Source organism: Strix uralensis, chromosome 4 (genome assembly GCF_047716275.1).
Source record: "Strix uralensis isolate ZFMK-TIS-50842 chromosome 4, bStrUra1, whole genome shotgun sequence".
In the NCBI taxonomy this organism is placed as follows: Eukaryota; Metazoa; Chordata; class Aves; order Strigiformes; family Strigidae; genus Strix; species Strix uralensis.
The window spans coordinates 128728831-128750900 of NC_133975.1; the positions used below are offsets into that span (position 1 = coordinate 128728831).

The 22070-nt window shown below is 45.1% G+C and overlaps 1 protein-coding gene across 14 annotated transcripts in view; it reads right to left on the reverse strand.

Annotated features, from left to right (window-relative positions):
* Positions 1 to 376: 376 nt before the first annotated feature.
* Positions 377 to 22070, reverse strand: part of FBXO34 (F-box protein 34) — a 40807-nt gene continuing 19113 nt past the window's right edge. For 4 of the 14 annotated variants that reach the window (XM_074869139.1, XM_074869149.1, XM_074869140.1 and 1 more), the window contains 5 exons: positions 14936 to 15040; positions 12221 to 12418; positions 6043 to 6214; positions 4557 to 4714; positions 377 to 3124 (listed from right to left, as the gene is read on the reverse strand). In XM_074869139.1, the coding sequence (XP_074725240.1) occupies positions 931 to 3124; positions 4557 to 4714; positions 6043 to 6093 (2403 nt within the window). In that variant the 5' untranslated portion in view covers positions 6094 to 6214; positions 12221 to 12418; positions 14936 to 15040 and the 3' untranslated portion in view covers positions 377 to 930. Of the gene's footprint in view, positions 3125 to 4556; positions 4715 to 5548; positions 6215 to 8254; positions 11687 to 12220; positions 12419 to 13537; positions 14088 to 14935; positions 15041 to 22070 lie in introns of those variants that run through there. The other 10 variants (XM_074869144.1, XM_074869150.1, XM_074869147.1 and 7 more) reach the window with 9 other exon arrangements.

Genomic DNA, 22070 nt, shown 5'->3' on the forward strand with positions numbered 1-22070 from the left:
GGACAGCAAAGCTTCCAGCACAGCATTGAGCCAGGGCAACTCCACTTTCATCCTGCTGGACCCACACTCTGTCCTCAAGCACCCAGCAAAGCGTTGAGAAGCAGGACTCAAACAGGAGAGCCCCTCTTTTTCCAAGTTTTACACACCCAGCACCAGCTTTCTGGACAACAGGAGCTTCTCGAGATGGGAGGGAAAGGAAAAACTGGAATTTGTGAAGTAATACAGGTTTGGGGTTTTTTTGTTTGTTTCTTTTTTAGGAGGAGGACTAGTTTTTACACATCTGAACTACATCACATACCAAGTTTCTGCTGTGTGTTTTACAGTATTTTTATTTTGGGGCAAAAGTCTTACAAGAGAAAGTCGGGTAAGGCAGATCTAGAATGCACATTTTATTTAAGTAAAAAAAAAAAAGACAACAGGGATAAGGTAGACAAGAACTTTTTATATTCTGACTATACAATAATATTCCTCTTTTTTATCCACTGCCACACTACTATAATGGATCTGTTCTAGTCTAATTTTAAGGTTGTCCAGTTAAGTTGTCTGAAGATTCTTTAAACAAGTTGACCTTTACCTATTTAGAGTTTCTTCTCAGAAACATTCATATATTATACAGGATATACAGATTTTGAAACAAGACACTTAAAAACACACAAAACTATAGCCGCAACACTATCATAGCTGCATTGTAGTGATTACGTTGTTCAGCCAGCTGTAGACTCTGTATGTACAATTAGTTTTTATAGTGTTATTTACATAGATGGACTAAACGCTATCTTTAATCTAAAAGGTAAAGGCTCTTGTGTTTAAGTATGTGCAGTTTCATAGCCCTGTGAAAAAAAACCACGACAATTATATACACTGTAAACAGCACAAGGCATGAGAATCTCCTCCTACCCCAAAACAATCTCGCAGGAAAGTGTATGTGCACTAATATTCCTCTTCCACTTCGGCTCCCGCTCCTCTGGTCTTCTTATGAAGAGCACGGTTAAAGCTGTGGCAGGCAGGAACCCAGTGATTGTCATGAAGACCTAACTTACAGCCCGGGATGCCCTTCTGAGACCGGTGACAGCACATCCAGTACCCAGGCCCGTAGGGTAAAGCTTGACAGTAAGGTTTGGGATGCCACCGGCACAGCGATACGTCCCCTTTCACGTATTTTTTCTTGCACTGCTTACACGGATCTTCTCTGTAACGGGGATCACGGACCCAGCGGGAATCTGCTGGCCTGATGTTGTAGTATTCAATGATGAATTTGAAGTAGTAGCAAGTGCATTTTAGGGCAACCAGGCTTCTAGTAGGAAGCAATCCAAAGATCTTCACTATGATGTGGTGAGGCAAGAAGGCCATATACTGCTGAGGCTCCAAAAGCTGCTGAATTTTAAACCTGGTCTCCAGAAAGTCATGCGAAACCTGCCTTTTCAAGCAGGAAGCATCAAGTACTTGCAAAGCCCCTTCTGTCAGAGGAACAGGAAGGGCAGATGGCTCTGTAGGGACACCGCTTCTGACGCATGGTCTGTCAGATGCCAAAGCATCCTCATCCTCATTTTGGGCTACTTCTCCTGGCTTTTCTTGGGTACTTTCCTGTAGTGGCTGTTGCTCGTGAGCAGCAGGCTGGTCAGCTGGGAGAAAAAACAACCTCCCTGGGAGTGGATCTTCACTAGAACTGGAGTTAGAGAGCTTCTCCTTCCTGCATCCTTTCTCGGTCTTGGTGACCGATATACTGATGCATAAGGGCTCCTTCCTAGCAGGATGCTGACTCTGCCTTGGGAAAATTACAGGCTCTTTCAACATACAATCAACAGTCGTGTTCTTGCTCTGCAAGGAATCTGGTGGCAACCTGGCAACTGCCGGACACGCAGACAGCAGAGGTCTGGGAGGCTCAATTCGCGTTTCAGAATCGCTCCTGCCAGCGGTTACCGCCAACACCACGTGAGCAAGTCCTGAATTCACATTCCCCATCCGAGTATCCAGCCCAGAAGGAAAAGGCTGCCGAGCAGAGGCAGCGCCATCCCACAACTCGGTGTCACCCAGAGGACCGCAACGTCCTCCGTATCCAGCCTCTGCCACCCCTGCCTCCTCCAAGCCATCCCCCGGGGCCAGGACCCCCGAGGAGACCTTCCCTCCCGCCTCTCCCTCGGGCTGGGTGCCGTTTGCCAGGAGCACCCTCCCGACGTTTCTGCGGAAGCTGTTGTTCCGCGAGAGGCTCCCGGCCTCCCGCTCGCTCTGGCGCCTCAGGCACTCCGACTCTAGCTTGGCCACCATGTCCAGCACGCGCACAGGCTCGCTCGGCTGCTGCTCGCTATCGCTGCAAGGTCCCCTCTCCGCGTGTACCTCGCACGCCCCAGCCGAGGAAAAAAGGTCTGAGCTGGGAAGCACACCTTTAGGCTGAGCGCTCAGCCTCGTAGTAGAAGCAGGCGTGCAGGTTTTAGCACAGTCTACCAGTAAAGCACTTGCTCGTTGCTCCAGAAAGGCCACCATCTCTATCACCGAGAGGGACCGGCCCGCGAACACACCCTCACCGTTCTCGTTCACGTAATGCACCGAACAGTGCTCGATGCTGCAGGCAAAAGGCTCCGGCTGCGAGCACCTGGCATTCGCCTCCCTCATTCTTTCCAGTTGAATTTTGGCTTTTTTAAGATCTACCGATTTTTTCCTGCGTTTAACTGTTCTTCCATCGATATCCCACGTGCTTTTAATTTTCATGGAGCCTAGCCGGTTGTTGCTGCTGCACTGCTGGGCTGCAAAGAACGCAATCTTCTCCTTTGTGTTGCCAGGTTTCACTACAGCCCAGACATCCAGGGGCCCTTCCCCTTCTTCTCCCTGATGGATCGTTGCAGACAGGGCGTTCTTCTTTTCCCTTGCACTTGGACCATCCGCTGGACCTTTCCCATTCATATTGCACATAGTATTTGGATAAATAATCCCCAGAAGCTTTTGAGATGGAGTCACGAGGGAGGGTTTGGGGAAAACGCTCAGTTTGGTGCAGTTGTTGGTGTATTTTTCTTCTTGTGCTGATCTCTGATGGCTCGTAGGTGAGCCTCTCAGGGAATCCTGGCTTAGTTCTGGAGATCGCTCTTTCTTCTGTAACTTGAGATATGGCTTTAAGTGCATACCAGAAACCCTAGAAAAACAGAAAGGGAAGAAGTTATAGTTGCAAAATATGCCTGCCTGGAATTAGAGAAGGTGGCCCTGAGTAGGCACCAGTGTGCCTCCTGCTCTACGTCCAGCAGCCCGCACCTCAAAAGGGACCACGTGAAAAAGGAAAAGCAGCAACCAAGCTGCAACATCCACCTGTGGAGAACTTCTACTCACGTCTTGCAACAGGATTACAATCTTAAGGATAGCAGAAATCTTCCTGTTAGAGAAATGTGTTTCCAGAACATTTAAGTTCTATCCGTTACGCAAACATAGCTAGAGGTTTATTCTAAGAGTTAGAGCCATCCTTCTGTCCGTTCATTTCTTAATGCAGTTGTAAGGCACGTGTGGGTCCAAGGGTTTATCTTGACATTAGCTACCAGACAGATAGACATATATATATATATATTCTTTTCAGTAGATAAAGTACAGTTAAAGCTGAAAAGGGAAATCAGCGAGTGCAATTATATTCAGAGATCCCAGCAGATATCTGATCTCCTAATACCACCCAAAATGAAACCTACCCTTTAGTATATCAATAATGGCAAATTTGGTGTACTTTCCCATAAGGATCCTTATGCTATACAACAGATTTCCCCCCCCCCCCCCCCCCCAGTGACAGAACTATCACATACAGCTAAGAGAACCGCTTTCAAGGACGTGTTTTTACAGTTAAGAACTTCAGAGCTGTGAAGGAGACACTTGGATGCTGCTGACAGTACAGCAGCAGCACCACTCCTGCAAGTCCCAGGCGCTCGACTCCTCCTTTCTGTTACACCTTCGCAGTAATCTTCAATTCAAAGCTCATAAACACAAAAGCCCAGGGCTCTGCCACCTAGGATTCAATTATCAGGAGACTTCAGGCTCTTCTCCCAGGAGTATCACATAAGCATATTAGAGAACTAACTATAGATTATGTTTCCATGGTAATCTTGGAATTGTTACATTAAAAGGCCTCCTTTTTGAAACAGGGATCATCCATGCTTGCTAGTTTAAGAACAGCAGGTTCAATGCCACATTTATCGTGAGTGGATACGGACACATTCAGACACTGCATGTGTTTCCCTTGACAGCCACCACCAAAGCAGTTGCTTTGGTATTGCGTTTCTAGCCTAAAACCAGCTTTTAATTAAAAACCTCAAGCCATAACATCTATAAAGTGGGACAAATTTACAGCTGTAACACCTGCAGTTGTATGAGGCAGATGCAGCCAGAGTCCAGCTGGGCACCGTACCACAGTGCGATCAGGACACGCACCCACCTCGAGACACCCTCGCCGGTGCCGCGCAGGGTACCCGTGAGGTCAGCACAGGAGGAGGAAGGAATCCAGCACACCCCCACTCCTCGAGCGGACCCGCCAGAGCATGTGGGATGGCTGTGAGGGGGAAGAACGCTCGCGGATGTGCCGTACGACCAACCTGGAGCAGCAGCTTGGGGACCTCCCAGGCAGCCCAGCCCCACACGTCAGCCAGGGCCGTAGACCCCCAGAGGAACGGAGAGCAGAGCAGAGAGCTGAGCCAGAGCACTCTGGAGCCAGCCCAGGGAAGGCTTTGAGAGCAGGATGCTCCACTTCCAGCTGCAAACACCACACACACACGAGAATCACAGAATCATCTTGGTTGGAAAAGCCCTTGAAGATCCTCCAGTCCAACCATGAACCTCACACTGGCCGTTCCCAACTCCACCAGATCCCTCAGCACTGGGTCAACCCGACTCTTCAACCCTCCAGGGATGGGGACTCCCCCCCTGCCCTGGGCAGCCCATTCCAACGCCCAACAACCCCTTCTGCAAAGAAATCCTTCCTAAGAGCCAGTCTGACCCTGCCCTGGCGCAGCTTGAGGCCATTCCCTCTTGTCCTGGCGCTTGTTCCTTGGCTCAAGAGACTCATCCCCCCTCTCTGCACCCTCCTTTCAGGGAGTTGTAGAGGGCCATGAGGTCTCCCCTCAGCCTCCTCTTCTCCAGACTAAACCCCCCCAGTACCCTCAGCTGCTCCTCGAGTACACGAGGGCAACAACGCAGCCAGGCACCACCTGCGCCCATCCAAGCAGAGGAAGCCTCCAGTTTAGCCACTGCTTTCCCCTGAGGTTTTGATTCCTCTCTCTGGCCCCAGCGATAAGTAACGAGGGGATGGGTGACAAGTGAGGGCAGAGAGGTTTTGGGGAGGTACATCAAGAGGAAGGGCTCAGTTCACCTTCCTACGAGCGTGCATGAAAACTAGGGGATCCCTTCGGTCCTGTGCAGCGCTTTGAAGGCCAGGAGGCAGATGCTGCGAAGGATGCTGTTATGTTCTCTCCCCTCCTGATTTTCTAGGAAGATCATCACCTCATCGTTCCACCAGTGCTAAAACTATCTGCAGTTCACCTACAGCCTGTGGGGATAAGAGAGCTCCCATGACTGCAGATACACCCACCTAGTCCCTGGGTTAATTCTCTCCCAGTGCCTTCTGTTCGCTAATTCCAGCTCTTGTTGGAGTTGGGTCACCTCCCAATTTAGTCTTCTACACAAAACGTAACCGAGCTATTTTGTTTGCCTTCTCGGCTGGATGCTAAAAACTAAAATAATCTGATAAAAATAGAACTTCAGGGTGCTGAAATAGATGAATAAAAGAGAATGGGAAATCAAGGCTGCTGCAGTTTGCTTTGGCCTCATTTTCCACAGGGTCTGCCTCATCTCGGTGGCACTTTATAACTAACCAGGATCAGACCACCAATGTGTTCAGCCCAGAGCCCAGCCCCGAGGAGCAGGAGGCAAACCACCGCAGCAAGGTGCTGCAGAGAACTGTGCCTGCAGCCCTCCTGTCCCCATCCAAAGGGTGTTTGGGGGCCGTGCTTTTCAGACAGAAAAGCTCCCACGGCTGCCCACCACTGTACCCCGGGGAGAAGAGGTGAATACAATGAAATACACGATTCTGCCCGCTGAAATCTCATGAGCTAGCAGCAGAAGATCAAGTTTCATTCAGGAGTTTTCATGCCAGGGTGTTTGAAAGATGAGCTGAACGTGTTTTTAAAAGGCTTTCTTCAAGCAGTTTTCAGGAATCCAGCAAGACAATCCATTCAACACCCTTCATTAAGAGAAGCTGCAAACGAAGGTGAGACCAGGTATTATACGACTGAAAACAGGACCAAACTGGTTACCCCAACATGCTCAGAGGACATGTTTAGCCAGCAAAGTTGGTTTAGCTGCTCCCAGCTATTTCTGGTCTATGGAGAAAGACAAAGGACAGAGTTATGCCTCACCTATTACGGATTTCTCGTTTAAGGTTATATTTCCTCCTATGTTGCAGTTAGTCTCTGGCTCAGCCAACAATACCATTTAAGGTTGAAAAGTTATAATTTACATAACAAAATTATGCCTTAGTCAGAAGTTTTACTGCCAGAATAATTGCCTCATTTGAATTCAGCATTCAGTTCGTTGCACTGTTTTAATGGATCCAGATTTAAAGAAAACCTTCATTTAATAATTTCAGACAGCTATAAGGAGTACTGCTAACTCCACCTGACCAGCCCAATTGCAGAGCCACCTGCCTCCCAGGTTTTGGGCAGTGGGGAAGAGAACTTCCATTTTAAAAGGGATGTTAGCAACGGACTTTACTTGAAAGCATCACTTGGAAAAAACAAGCCCCCACCCCACACACACTTTGCCGTGAACGTTAAGAAGAACAAACTTTTAGGCAGATGTAGTTTCTTCCCTGCGCGTCAGCAGCACATCTCATTTCTAGCTCCTAGAATTAGAACAAGGCTTCCCAGCAGAAATTGCTTTGAAGATGAACCAGAGCCCAGTCCCCACCCACAGACTACCTTATTTCTGCAACATTTCAGTGCTGGCAAGCAGAGAATTGCGGCAGCTGCAGGTAAGTTTTTCAATGTTTAAAAACACCAAAAATAGTTGTTAAAAGGTGAAGTCACTGACAATTTCCCATGATACTTAATTCCAGAATAATTCTGTTTGCTTTCCTCCACCCTTTAAGTTATCAAGCTTTCTAATTTTATCTTTAGAGACAACAACTCTTCAGAAGTTCATGGAGTAAGCATAAAAGGTTTTCAGTCCCAAATGTGCAGTTCTGAATTGCTGATAAGAGATAATTCTGCCAGGAATGATCAGCACTGAAACAACTAGCAGTGCTGCCTTTATACTGTTATTCCGTCCTTAAGCTGATGAAATAAAAGGGCCAGTTTTTCTATTTCTAATCAGCCGTGTCTGAAAAACAGGATACTTACACTTCTGGAATGACACTGCTGTTTTTACAAGTCATAACTACAGCTTGTTTCCACTACAGTTTTATCAAGTTAGTTGCTACACAGGATTGATACAGAAATGTATGCCTTTATACACGCACAGACACGCACGCACCCCTCCTCTCCCTACTGAAGGCAAGACCCATAAGCTCCTGTGCCAAGCTGGCCAGAATCCTTCTGCATCCTTTTGTATTTATACATCATCTAAATCACAGCAGTCTAAAAAACTAATGTATTTGCTTTAGTGGAAGCTCCGAAGTTGGAGGAAAAACTGGTAGAAAATGCTCAATTTTCACAACTCCTTTCTAAGGTCTGCAGAGAGCCTAGATGCCCCTCGCTGCACCCAGGTCAGGGACTCTCACGATACCCTGTGAAGCCAAAAGATTTCCTCTGGCCAGCAAGAGCAACAACAACAACAGTGTAATCTGCTCAAACAGCATATTCACGCTGCAAGTTTTCTGGGCAAAGCACCGGAAGGTTTTATTAGGGCGAAAATTTCAATCAAAACCCCAAAGTTTCCTGTGGATTTCTTTTTGTAAACACTAAATCCAGTCGACAAAAGTTCCTAGCGTTGCTGACTGCACACGCAGTGCCAACTACAACTCTGAAAAAACCCTCAGGACATCCTAACGCAAGGCAGAAGCCAAAAAAAAAAAAAAAAAGAAAAAACCCAACAACAATAAAAACCCACACCAAGCATAACCTCTGGCAAGGCATTTCTCTTCCCTGGCATCCCATTTCTCTGTCTGTAGAGCTTAGCTCCTCTGTAAGGGACACTAACAATTAGGAAGGACTAAGTACTGAATGCAAGTTAAACTACGGTCAACCACTTGTTATTTCTGGAAGGACTTGGTGGGTCCTTTGGGCTCAATCTCCAGTACCATTTCCATCCCCTTTGCACTGCTGGGGCAAGGCAAAGCAGACGGAGAGCTGCTTCAAAGGCATTCCACGGATTCTGCCGGGGCGGGAAAGTCCCGGCCGAGCAGCCGGGATGGAAGACGCTCTGCTACTCACTGGAGCTTGTTCTGGCGCGTGGCAAGTGTCCAAGCTGGGAGAAAGGCGGGTTGGGAAGCACAATGCTCCAGACCAGGGGTGGGTTCGACTTCAGCAGCTGTGGAGGCATCCAATTTCTAGAAAACCCACTCCTCCCTTGCAGCAGTAACTTCACATTAAAGCAATGGCTCCTGACCCACCTCCCAACGCCTGCGCCACTGCCTCTTGCATCAATCGGAGAGCAAGCGAGGATTATTGTGGGCTTTGAAGGCAAACAGAAGGTACCAGAAGGTTCTCTGCTTGAGCAGCCAGCCTGGGGAGAAACAGGAGCAAGCTGAGCACGTGGGGCAGAGCTGGCCCAAAGAGCTGAGGAGCTAAATGCAAAGCAGGCACCTAACTCTTACCACTGGATCCCTCACCACTTGTTCACCCACGTCAGGTGTTCAAATAACTCTACTTTGGGGGAAATGACATCCAAATATAGCTGCACACTGGAGCAGCTATAAAACCCATCACATAGAATTCATCATCTTCACCAAGCAGAGGTTTCAGGGCACAGATTGCACAACCAAGCTCAACGCACAGACCAGTTTGAGGGCTCCCACCCATTAATAAGTTCTGAACACATTTTAAAGTAAACGCACACACATATACACCCCCCAGCATAAAGCACAGTAGCCTCAGCTACTTTCTAAATTTTACCCAGGAAGAAGTGCCATTGCTTTGCCAGTCTTTTGTAGAAAAGCACTTACCATGAAGTGAGTGACGTAGAAGCAATTCTTTGTGGAGCCTGAGGAAGCTCAAACCCATGCTCCCTGCTTCCCAACCATACTACAGATGACACAGGGATGACATAAAGCAGAAGGGAACAAAATAAACTGAAATATTTACTATTCGAGGTTATAAGCTGCTCCAGAAACATGTAATTCAGAGATGATGGGACAGCACACATGCCTGTGGTGGAATAGGCTAAGATGAGAAGAAATCACAGAAGGACAGTAAGAAAAAAGTGGTGTTTTATATGGCTTCTGCTGAAAGCTGCCCAGCGCAGCACAAATAAGTGACATGTTTCCTTCTGGAAATGTTTTGTCTTTCATGATTTGTTTTTTAATTTATTAACTGTAAGAGGACCAAGACCTTTCTTAATATCATGGCGCAACAAATTTCTTTAAACAGTTAACGAACCAACACGAAGTGATGTTATTTAGTCTTCATTTTTATGCGTGCATAATGAGAACACATGAAAGGTTCTAGAAATTAACCTTGGACTGCACTATCTTTAAGACTCAGAGTTCAACAGAAAAAATAAGTAACTGTAGGTCTGAAGGCAAGTTATCAGGTTGTTCTTTTGAAACTCAAGACTGAAAGGAATGGGTTCGTGAAGTCAGCTGCACTGTGGTGCAGAGGATTTCACTGCAGACAGTGCAACCCAGCAGGCATTTCCAGGAGTCAAAAGGTGTTTTTATTATTAAGAGCACATTCCAAACAAGAACAGAAGCAGCTCCAACTGAACACGTTCCTTCTTCGGGAAGGATGCAAGAAGCAGACAAGTTTCAAGTCACCAGGTCACATCACTTGGAAACTTGTACCCTAGAGATCAAAAAGTCTAGTAATAGATGTGAGAACTGATGCAGCATTAAGTCATTGCAAAGATATTTAAAAACAAAGAAATAGTAAAAGGTTCCTCAGTTTGTGAGAAAGGACAGGGCGAGAAACAGGGCTGGCAAGCAAGGTCAGGGTAGGGATTAAGAGCATCTAGGTACAGCACAAAATACCAAATCTGACTTTGCATCATTTTTAAAGAGGAGTGGTAAGGGTGATCATGAGGGCAAAAACCCTGGGGATTAATTTGAACAAGAACATTGGCGGGGGAAGATTAAAAAGCTTCATGAAAATGGTGAGGATTGGCTCATCTCAGTTTTAGAATTCAAAATAGACAGGCTCATAAACTGCAGGCCAAGAACCAAGATTTATAAATCTCTTGAAAGGCAACAATGTGAGTTAATAAAACATGTGGCACACTGAAGGTGGCACTGAAGGGGAGAAAGAGAAGGGAGAGAGATCGCAGCCTCTCCAGGGCTGGTAGTCTGACTTCAATATAAAGGTGCTTTGCAAGCAAAGAGGATTAGGAAAAAGGGGGAAGAGGGAATGGTTCAATATGCCAGACTAACCAGAAGGTTCTCCAAAAAGTGATCTTTTTAGACCAATGTACTACATCTTACTCACATGGACTTCCAAAGGCACAAGGAGATTTACTAGTTAAGACAGACTGGCAGAGGAATGGGAAAACGGACAAAGGAGCTGGCTTAGCAGCAGACAACCCCAGGTGACGCTGAATAAGAACACACCAGCCTGGAAACCAAAGACATGCCTCAAGAATCAGCCATGGGAACATCTGATTTTATTAGGAACGACCTCAGCACAACTACTACAGGTGCACCCACAGAAACAAAGGCATTTCCAAACCAGCAGAGGCACAAAGCCCCGAGCAACAGAAGCTAGGAGAGTTTTGAAACACAGATGGTGATGCACAAGCAAGCTGAACACCAAGAAGTTTTGGAGGTAACTGATATATTCAAGGCAGCAATGAACAGCCCTCCTGCCAGATCTGCTCTGGAGGGCAGCACACGCTTTTTGTCATGACTCAGAGGAGATTCACCCAGACTGAGAATGACGATGACAGTCGTTATTTGAGAAGCTACTATCTAACATTTGGGTCATTTAGCACAGCGAAACCACAGGTGAGGGTACACCACCACATTTTACAGAATACAGGAAAAGAGGTAAGCCACTGAAAATAAGAAGCAGCCCCTATGCAAAAAAAAAAAAGGAACACAAGCTCAAACAAGTTTATAAGCTGGCATTAATGTTCAGCATGGGAATCCAAAGAAGGTTCCTAATAGCACAGCTAGATCTGTCATCTTCAGTAATGGCTTAATCTACAGGAAGAGAGAAGAAAACGTAATTGCTTTTAGGCTAGACTTTTAAATTTACAAAGGGATTATGAGATACTGCTTGGGAAAGCAAGGAGCTGGGTCACCCAGGAAGTCTTTTCCAGCACTAAATTACCAAGAGACTAACAGAGCAAGTATATGCTGTCTACACAACCACAGAGAACAAAGGTTAAAGTTTGCTTTAAACCCACACAGCTTTCGGAAACCAGAAAGTTGGCGCTCTTCCTCCAGATTGAGGAAGCTTGAGAGTCTTGGTTTCAGAAAAAGAAAAAAAAAAGAGATACATATATTTTCGAGTAGCTTGAACTCAAACAAACTGCCATGTTCTTGCATTTGCATAAGGACAAGTTGTTCTGTACGGTGTTCCTATAACGAGACACAGTGAGAGGCGTTCACTTAATTGTCACATAAGCACAAGTGTTTGAAATCAATCGTGCATTTCTTCTTAATAAAGAGACACAGGAGAGCGAGCAATACAAAATCTGAGCTTAAACTAATCTAATTACTTACTCCGTAGTAAGACAAACCGCAACAGTGATTGCCAGTATTTCCACTTGCTTTAAGCTGACTGCATGTTTTAAAGCCTACTATGACAAGCCATTCTCCAATTAAGTTTTACTTCAAAGCCACGTTCCCAAATTAATTTGCAGCTGTTGCTAAAGCACCCAAAGATTTCTTCAAGTACAGTACCAGCTGTAGTGAATCTGCAGTTGTCATTATCAAATAAAAACGTCAAAGAACATTTCTACCCTTAAGCCATTACAACATTTCACTTAAACACTATCCAAAAGTAAGAATTTAGACCAAACGTTTGAGTGACACACAAGGCAACAGGAAAGTAAGAAGGCTAAATTGGTGCTAAATACTTAACTCTCAGCAGACCAGCTGGTCTGTTCATACCGTTTGACTTGATGGAAGGTGGAGGATGTGGAATTCAGCGGTTCCCTGTGGAGGCCAGCTCTGCAGGAACTCTTCATCGTAACTCTCTCCAGCTAAGGCACGCCGTCACAGCCAGTCCATCCTGGGTTATGCGCAAGGCTCCCCCATCAGCTTTCCTTGCCCCACACAGAGCTTCACCCTGTCTCTGCCACCTAGAAACTGAACAAACAAGAGGGAAATATTAATAATATTAATATTAAAAATAATATCACGTTCGAGTACAGCAGCAATCAAAGCACAGATGATCAGGACAAGGACTCTTCCCCAAGAGAGAGAAAATAAATATATATACACACATAGACATGCATATACATATATATAAATACATAAATATAAAAGAACTTAACATTAAGCCCTTACTGCAGCTGGAGTTTCTGAACACCATTAAAATACAAATAATCACCCCCCTCAACAGCCTGTCTGCTCATACAATGCTTCTGCACCTTATATACGACTGCAGCACCACCTTGGCACCTCCCGTGGAACACGCTGTCCTCCAAGCTCCGTGCAAACAGGACACACAAGATCTTTCTGCTTGTTAGCACCGCATCAGGCTTTGGAAGGAAATCGCTGCTAGCAGTAAGATTTGAAGCTGCCAGGAGTTACGTTAGCGTTCTAATCAAAATAACGTGGCAGATTTCATAAAGGACAAAAAACATGCCACCACGCAGCCTCAAGCTTTGTGAAAAATGCCCTGTCTTTGCATCACACACAGATAAGCCGGCAGATTTCACCAAAACAAAACTGTTCTGCAGTATCTCTTGTTCGCACTAGGCTGCCGCCTTCTACACCTTGTCCTTGGAGGAGACACAATTACCAGCGTAATTTAATGTACTTTGATGGTGAAAAAACAACCACCTTCGAGTGGGAATATAAAAGGAAAGAGTGACACAGCAGAAAAGCCCTGGAAAAACTCAAATACTCAAGCCTGAGTTGCCAGCAGATTGTTTTAAAGATCGTTTGCTTCCTCTCTAGAGGACCATGGACAATGATGCTGTAATAAAGGAATGCCATTTGAAGAGGCTAACTATAGAGCTGCGTCCCCAGGGGATTTCTGATTTAGTACAGCAGGTTGTTCTCTCCTTTTCAGCAGCTCTGCCCAGCGCTCCTACCGCTGCCCTGTTCCTACAGCAGCATTTCACTGTGCAGCCTGGCAGAGGCACTCGTTGGGAGGTTTGTGCTTGCCGGCAGCCAAGCTCTGGCAGAGATGGAGCCTCTCGCATCACCCCTTTCACAACACCTGCCAAAGAAAAAACTCCCACACAGCAGAGCACCTACCTATGCACGGCTCAGTTCATCAGTGCTGGACCAATGTAGTTTACAACTCAGAGCTGCCACTAAACACTCCTGGCCTGGAAAGCCCACTCTAACTTGGTAGCCACGCTCGCCAAGAAAGTGATGAAGGATGACTTTTCAGGCAGAGAAAACAGAAGCTGGTTTAGATCCAGTTGACTTGACATCTGCTACATCAATTTCACGATTCCTCTAGCAATGGTGAATGAGAGGTTAATCATTTGCCTACATTTGAGTAAGCAGGAGCCTAAAATAATATATAAAATGTTATATAAACACATTCCAGTCTTCATGAATAAATCTCTGCTGAGCTCTACACAAGGCAGAGAAACGTGTTGGATGGAGAAGATGGAGGCACTGCACCAGCAGAGCGGGAGGATGAGAGTATGCCCTCTACTCCTTGAATTCAGAAAGACAAGGAACTAGGCTGCCATGGTTAACAGCAGCAGAAATTGAAGCTTTGTAGTTAAACACCATTTTCATTAGACTACCCAGAGCCTGTAACAAGGACCTACCTGCAAAAGTGAAACCTAGGCACAAAAATCAGCCATTTCTGATGTTTTGTGGGCTGTAAAAATATATATTCACCAGCAACAATTCACAGAGAAAAAAGCATATGCCTAGTGCTTTATGAAAAACGAAAGTTAAACAAAATCATTACTTTCCCATGAACCATCAGTAAGAGGCACTGAAATTCTGACTTTTATCCAAGCTTTTGTCTGGCTTTCCTTCTGGCTTTACTGACACTAACATTTCAGACGCAGCAGGAATTGTATCACAGAAACATGATTATATCCACACCCAAATAAATGGAGCCGTACCATTTAAAGAATGCCAGTCACTTTTTTAATAGCTGAAACTCTTTCCACATATTCCTGGTCAGGAACACCAGATGTTTTGTCCTAGTCCTACTCCTTTGCAGATCAGTTGAGGAGTAAAGGATAAAAAGTCAGACAAAAAAAAAAATGGAAACCAAAAGATCGTCTTGTTTGCAGTAAAGAGCTCAAGAAGCAAAACCATCAAGCGAACCGGTTGAGATCAGGGGCAGCCACAACCCCGATCCAAGCACAGGCATTGTATGGCGGGATGTCATGCGTTTAAGGAGGGACTAGCACCTACTAGAGAGAAGCAAAAGCTGACAAAATAGACACAGACAAGTTCAGATGGGCACTGCAGCACAGCTCCAAACACAGCTCCATACAAAGCATGCTTTTTCCCCTCCTCCAGCTGCTGGGCTATAGAAAAGAGCTGAAATACACTATTAATGCCAGCAAGCTACTGACAAATTCCTACTGTGTAAGTAGTAAAAAACTGTGCTTGTGAATTTAAGAAAAAAAAAAAGACAAAAAAAATCACCATCCAAGCTAGCACAGAGATACTTACTGCCTTTTAACTACCACGGTGTGTTTCTTTACCAAGGCTGATCCTTATCAGTAGGTGCTTCAGCTGATTTGTTAGTTTTGCACAGAGTTGGGTACAGCCTGAAAACTGAAATACAGATGCACAGAGAAACAAAAAAGAAAGAGGAAGTTAGAAACCTAATCGTGTTTTTCTCCCTTTCTGAAACCACCCCCAAACATATGCCTTTATGCATAAGATGTGGGAAGGACTCAGATTTTTGGCAGCAGTAAGCATCATGTCCTCCCAGCAACGGACAGCAGGTCACCGAGTGGTCCCACAAATTCCCCATCTTAACAGTTCTGAACGCTGCTGCAGTTTAGGAAAACAAACGTATTAACTGGTGTGGATAAGCGGGGGGTCAAGGTCTCTTCATCTGTGCAGCTTTTGATATTTTGATAGGGAAAGCTTTACTGCAAGAGCAAGTGGGTTTTAAACAGTAGCAACAGTAACAGATAAACGAGTTTAGATGATGGGCACATCCTTTCAGAAAATTTGCTTTCTAGGAAGGAGGCCGTGGCCTCAGGACTGGTTCTGAGCAGCTATCACACTGCTGGTAAAAACACATTTGAGCACCCCACCTCCACACAGGGCCACTGCACTGGGTCAGTTGGGCAAAGAGCATCAGCACACCCCAGAAGAAAGCAATGGCAAGTATTTCAGAGGGGAACTTGGAAGAGTTAATACCAAAAAACAGTCATCACGAGGAACAGGTAATCCTTAAAAAAGAAAAGTGCCAGTGCTAAGGCCTTATAACAGATACCTCCATGTGGGTTTTTGTTTTCTTGTAGGAACAGGGTTGCCTGTCCATTCCCCCACCTCAAGTTTAAGTTGTTACATGATACTTGCCTCTAGAAGCGTGTTTCACCAGACATCAATTCTGCCACTTCCCAGCCCAGCCCGCCCTCCCTCCCTCCCTCCCCAAACACCCCCCAGGACACCTATAACAGTACCAGGCTCTCCTGAGCAAGAAAGAGGCTTTTGCAGAAAGCCTTCCCTACTCCCAACGTTCACACTTCATGGTAACAACCAGTTATCTGCGGCAGCTCCCAGACTAGGTCAGACCGCGAGACAATACGCCAGGTCCTCATACTCAGCCACTTAAAACACCTACGGGAACACAACCCTTTCTTTTTAACTGTTCTTCCTGTAATATCCACCCATTTTAAACACCTTAAAGAACTACCTTTTAACACTAAGTTCACCAGCTAGGTTTTACTGCTTTATTTAGAACAGTCTTAGGCAAAATAAGAGAAAACAAGCACATTTTATCTAAAGCTATCTTGGAGTTTCAGAGTGACCTCACATTTGGTTTCCATCCACCTGCAGCTGGCAACAAACCCTCACATAAAACTAGGTAGTTAGTAAACACACCATATCCAGCTTAGGAGCATTAAGAGATGCAGATTAATAACTGCAATCAGATGAGATTCTCCGAGTCCTGCTGAACTGCAGTTTGGCCTTTTCACCTGCAGCAGAAGGCTACAGGAGCCACCACAGACATCATTTGCCTTGTGAAACCTCGTGTGCTCAGCCTCCCCCCTGCTCAATGGTCAAAAGGTGTAACTTTGCATAGATCAGACATTATCTGACCTAAAAGCAATAAAGCTGCCATAGGGAATCCAGCTGGAATAAGCGAGGGGCAGCTTCCTGTGTCTACTTACACACCAAAACCTGCTGATGCCACTTCTAGGCACTGGGAATCGGAGCTGGCCAAGCAGCAGGACCTCATTACCATCACCCCTGGCTCATTTCCCCACCAAATTCACTCCAGCCCTTCTCAAAGCTCCACCGAGCTCCCAATTCATACCCTGTACCCTGGATAACACCAGATGGAGCAGTTAACTGAAATCTGAAGATTCCCACATAAATTTGAGCCTGGGCATCCGTGTCAGCAGGGAGCATGTGGATGCTCTAAAACACTGCACAGTCCCACAGCCATTCAGTTGCTGTAACTCCTGCCATGCTGGGCTCTCACCCCTCTCTTCCTCCCGGCCCTTTCACATTTTCCCCTTTATATCAGCACTGGTTCCTGTCTGATTTCTCACCTGAAGCAGGTCAAGGAGCTGAAATGGGAGAAAATGAACCCAGAAGGGGTCAGCTCCCTGAACCCACTTACCCCCAGACGTGGCAGGCACTAGCAAAGCCCGGCGGGACGAGGTTCTCAGCAACTCAGACTGGACTCAGCTGTCTTGAATCCACACCTTGAATCATGTCAGGAAAGGTGTCTGCCACAAAGTGATTTTTTTGCTTTTTTCCAAGTCAGCAGAAAGGAACACTTCTGAATGCACAGTGTGCAAAATACAGAGTGTTTCGGAAGCAGGGAATTGAGCGTGTAGGGCTCCAAGGCAACGTTTGACTCCTTACTGCTGTCAAACAGCGCTACTGGCTGTACCAATAAGCATACGAAACGCTTATTCTAATGAAGCACTACAGGGAGAACCTGTCTTCCTTCCAAGATCACATCAATAAAGAATGAAAGGCTTCGAATTCGTAGCTCTCATGCTTTCTCTATAGGTGTGGTTAGCATTGGAAGGACTAAGTCGTCCCACTCCCCTCAGAAGGAAAATCTCAGAAGGGAAAAAGAAAATAAAGAAAAAGTAAGCTCAGCTGCACCTTGTTAACCCTGTATTTTAATACTGGAAAAAAAGAATATTACAAATGTTTCCTTTGTTCAGTTATTCCTGAAAGGTTTCAGCTGTCTTGCACAATTTGGGTAAGGACATCATCCGTTGCTCAACCGGGAAGAAGTTAAGAACTGGCTCATTAGATTTGTTCTGCTTGATCCAAGAGGAAAACAAAAGCAGTAAATCCCTTACTCGCCAATGCTGCTGCAGCGCTGGTGACAAACGCGCCCAGATCGCACATTACTCTGCTTTCTAGAAAGCTACCACCTACTTTGGCTCTCCTTGTCACCACATAATCTATGGTGTGCCCCGAATGATAAATAGGGGGTAGCTGAACACCCCTGAGCGGGGCTACAGCTGCTGCATCCTGGGGTTACGGGGTGAAGATACTGTAACGCTGCTCATTCAAGGCCACGTGTTCATGAGCCACGTCTGAATTATTTAATGTATAAAACTAGATTTGTTTTGCCATGCAGATTCTGAATTGATGAAAGCTCGGCTGAAAGGCTACTTTCTTGGGGCGAGGGGAAGGAGAAAGCTTCCAGAAGCCTTCCTATTATAGAAGCAATAGAGCTGGTTCCAAAAATAGTAGAGAAGCACTCCCAGAGCTCTGGAAACGTTGTGCCCTCGTTTTGTAAGGCTGAGGTCTCGCTGGATTGCTCCTGTACATGCAAAGAACGGTAGAAACAACTGCAAGATGCAGAACTGACGTTAAAGGGGAGTTTTAGGACAAACACCAGAGACAGAAATCCAGACAGCCTACAGAGAGAAAGAGATCAGCTTGAATGCCAATAGAGAGCCAACCTGCCCCACTTTAGAGAAAGCCAGTTAAAACCAGCCACAAGAAGCAGCCCATCTTTTTCAAGAACGCAACGTTAGTTTGCTAAAGAAGATCCTGATTATTATTACAACACTGACGTGGCAGATTAGAATTGTCAACAATAATTTCATCACACTGTTTCGCCTGCGGATGTCAGGGATCCTGGCTGGAGAGGTCCACTTGACTCATTTTGGCACACATTTGGTAGATGGTTTTTGCTGTGACAGCTAATAAATTGACCATCACATGGCCTGCCTGACAATAATTACTCACTAGTTTGCCCGTAACAGTTTGTTAGTGATCCAGCAGCACGGCATAACAACCCGCTCTAATTCTTAAAATTAAAGTTTCCCGTGCCTGTTTTGTGGCAACTCTTCACACAGTGAAAATAAACCCATTTGCAATACTCCTCTGATTACAAGCATATCTTTGAAACTATGTACTCCAGCATAGGACTGGCTATTTTATTGGCATGTACCAACAAAGTAAAAAGTCATCAGGGAACCAAAAAGCTCATACTTGACACTATAAGGGCAAGAAACCCCCCTGCACCATGGCACACAATGCACAGCAATAACTGCTTCTGTACATCTCTCCATGGAGTATTAAATGGCTTCTAAAGTAGAAGAGCAAACATACAGCTAACTTCTAGATATCTAGTAAATAAATAAATACAGTTCCTTCTTTAGAACTTTGATTATAAGGAAAACCCCGCAGCAGGTGAGCCATGTTAAACACTAAGTTTAATCAGCTTTGAAACTTAACTCACAGGATTAAATATGGCTTTAGCTGATTTATATGGCTCTAACTGGTTTGGACCAGCCTTTGGGCCGATAGTTCTCCTTCCACAGAGACCACACCACACACCCTGATCATTTAGGTCCAGCCCTAAATAGTTTAGCAGAATAAAGGGTAATTCATTTTTATTTACTTCTGTGGAATCTTACCCTTTAACCAAAAGCTTATGTTGTGGATTTCTCTGTCCCATACAACTGTGGATACCTTATCAACAAAATGCAGGCATAAAACCAAACAAAAAAACCGTAACACACAACACACCCAAAAACCAACCAAACAGAAACTATACATACATAAAAAAAGACTCAGAACATCATCATTTTGTTCACATGGATTCATTTTGCCAATCCACTGCAGAGCTGAGAGGTTACAACGTTCACTAAGCATCTTTAAAGCATCCAAATTTTTCTTAAGGGTCTTCCCAAAACCAAATTCAGCAAACAAAAATCTTGCTCAGCAACACAAACACTAGATTAAATATAATGGTACTCAAAAAAGAAGTTTTAGAAGAAACTGTGCCATTAGTCACAAGTATTTCTGTAATTCAAAATGCCCAAATTTTTCTATCACACTCCTGAGTCCACCCTGTTTTCACATACTAGCATCTTCCACAATGTTTTACACCAATGTCTCATGGTTTGCATGGAATCTTGTAATCCTTTCAAATTTTTGTTTAAAACTAGGACACTGCTGATGCCCCAACATCACGCTTTCCACACAAAACTATCTTTCATCTTGCAAGGATAATGTCAAAATGCTGAACTCTGAAATTTCAAGTTTATAGGTCAGCAGTTTACAAAAAATTTCTGGTCTGTAAACTCAGGAAAACAGTCATACTAAGTATACCCAACTTCAGGACAGATTTCATGTAAACTATTTTTCACAGAACATTTTATTACAAAGTACATCATTATATCTGCTGAGGACAGAAAACTTCCAACAGAACAGATTCATTAGGAGCCTCTAAAAACAACCCACCCACCAACAAACAAGACACACCACCACCCACACCCTCTCAACAAGCTTTAGATTCACTGGTCTTTCCAGTGGTATCTTATAAAATAAAAAGCCCCCAAAGGACAGGCTACAATCTAAGACCAAAAAAAATCACTAATTAGTGTCAGGTTCTAACACAGCCTCTGCAAGAGGAGGTCATGCCTGCCCCAGGCCCTTTCCAGCCAGCTCCACCATGACCCATGGCAGGACACAGCTGAGCCCATCAGCCAAGCAAGTGGCACCGCTGCAGAAACGTATTTAAGAAAGAGCAAAAAACACCTGAGAAAGGACAAAAAACCCCTGCTGAGATCAGAGAAGGATAGAGAGAAGGTGCTCCATGGCAGGGCAGGTAATCCCCTGCAGCAAAATGGGAAAGGTGTTGGCATAATGTTTATCTTTGTTTCTCGCTACTCAAATCTATTTTAACTGGCAATAATTTTTTTTGTTTTGTCCGCAACAGTAATCAGTAATCTCCTTGATTTATCTTGACCTTTAAGCTCTCTAAGCCTATTGCACCCGGTGCCACTGAGGAGGGGGAGCGAGCAAGCAGCTGGGTGGGCGCTTGGCTGTTGGCCAAGGCTAACTCACCACACAACTTTGCACAAAATCTAAACAAATTAAAGTTCTTCTGCCTTTGCCATTAAGTGCTGGTGCTGTTTAACTGACACCACACACAAGAATCATACATTGTCAATTAGACTGCACATCAAAGGCTGCCAATCTTCACTCTTCGTTAGAAGATTAATCTGTCATGGTGCCGGAGACATTGCTCACTACAGGCAGGACGAGGCCCCATCATTTCAATCCAGCAGCATATTTTTTGCCTACCGTCGTGCACCACGCTATCATCTCTCCGACAGTTCCAGGCCTGCAGGATGAAGTCATACACGCGCATGGCAAGGAAACAGGACAGCAGGGTGTCAAAGCCAGCAAAATAAAGATGTAATCCAAGCCAGCGACAGAAGGACTAACACAGCAATGCAGATGAGACTCACAACAGCCCTTGGCACACCGCCGCCAGCAAAGCAGACCCCCTAGTTATCCATCACACAGAACTAGGCCCTTGCAGCCATCACACAGCAGAGATCGTCCAAGCATACACAGCTCAGCAGGAGCAGGCCCAGGGAGGAGACAGTGCATCGATGAGCAGAGCTGGGGCCACACAAATGCAGGTGAACCATCCAGGAAACAGCATCTGGATGCGGAGGATGTTTCTCGCCACTGAACTGCTTTGCAGTTTGCAACCTACAGAACCTGCTCAGAGAGACCCAGAAAGGGTTTTGAACACTCAAGCACAGGGCACAGGCATGTGACCAGCGGCATGCTCTGGCTGGATTGCCTAAGATGAAGACAGAAGGCAAGCAAGAGTACACACTAAGAAAATCTTTCCCAGCCAAAATATCTGCTTGGTTTTATACAAATTTTTAGAAGCACATCATACACAGAACATCTTCTGATGAACTAAGCTACAGATAAGCTTGGGGTTTTGGCCGATAAACTGCAGCAGAGACCAACATTAAATACAGTATCTTTTTACATGATGGTTTCAAAAGACTGTTTAAAATCTAAGCTAATGTTGAAACCTACCAATTCTGTGGATCTTTTGTCTTTTTTTGGCTACATTTTTAAAGATTTTTTTTTCCATTAATAACTCAAGAGTTACTTGAAGTAAAAATAGTTTTATATTTTCAAAGAGCTTTGTAGCTGATACGCCTAGCAACTAACACAATTAAATGTTCAGAAATTCCAAGCATAGGATGAATTCTGCTATAATTCATTCTTAAAAAGAAAAAAAAGAAAGGCCCCAAAATAGCATCAAAATTTAAGTAAAGGATAACAAGGCACTTCAGCATGCAGAAGCTAACTGTGAGAGCTTTCC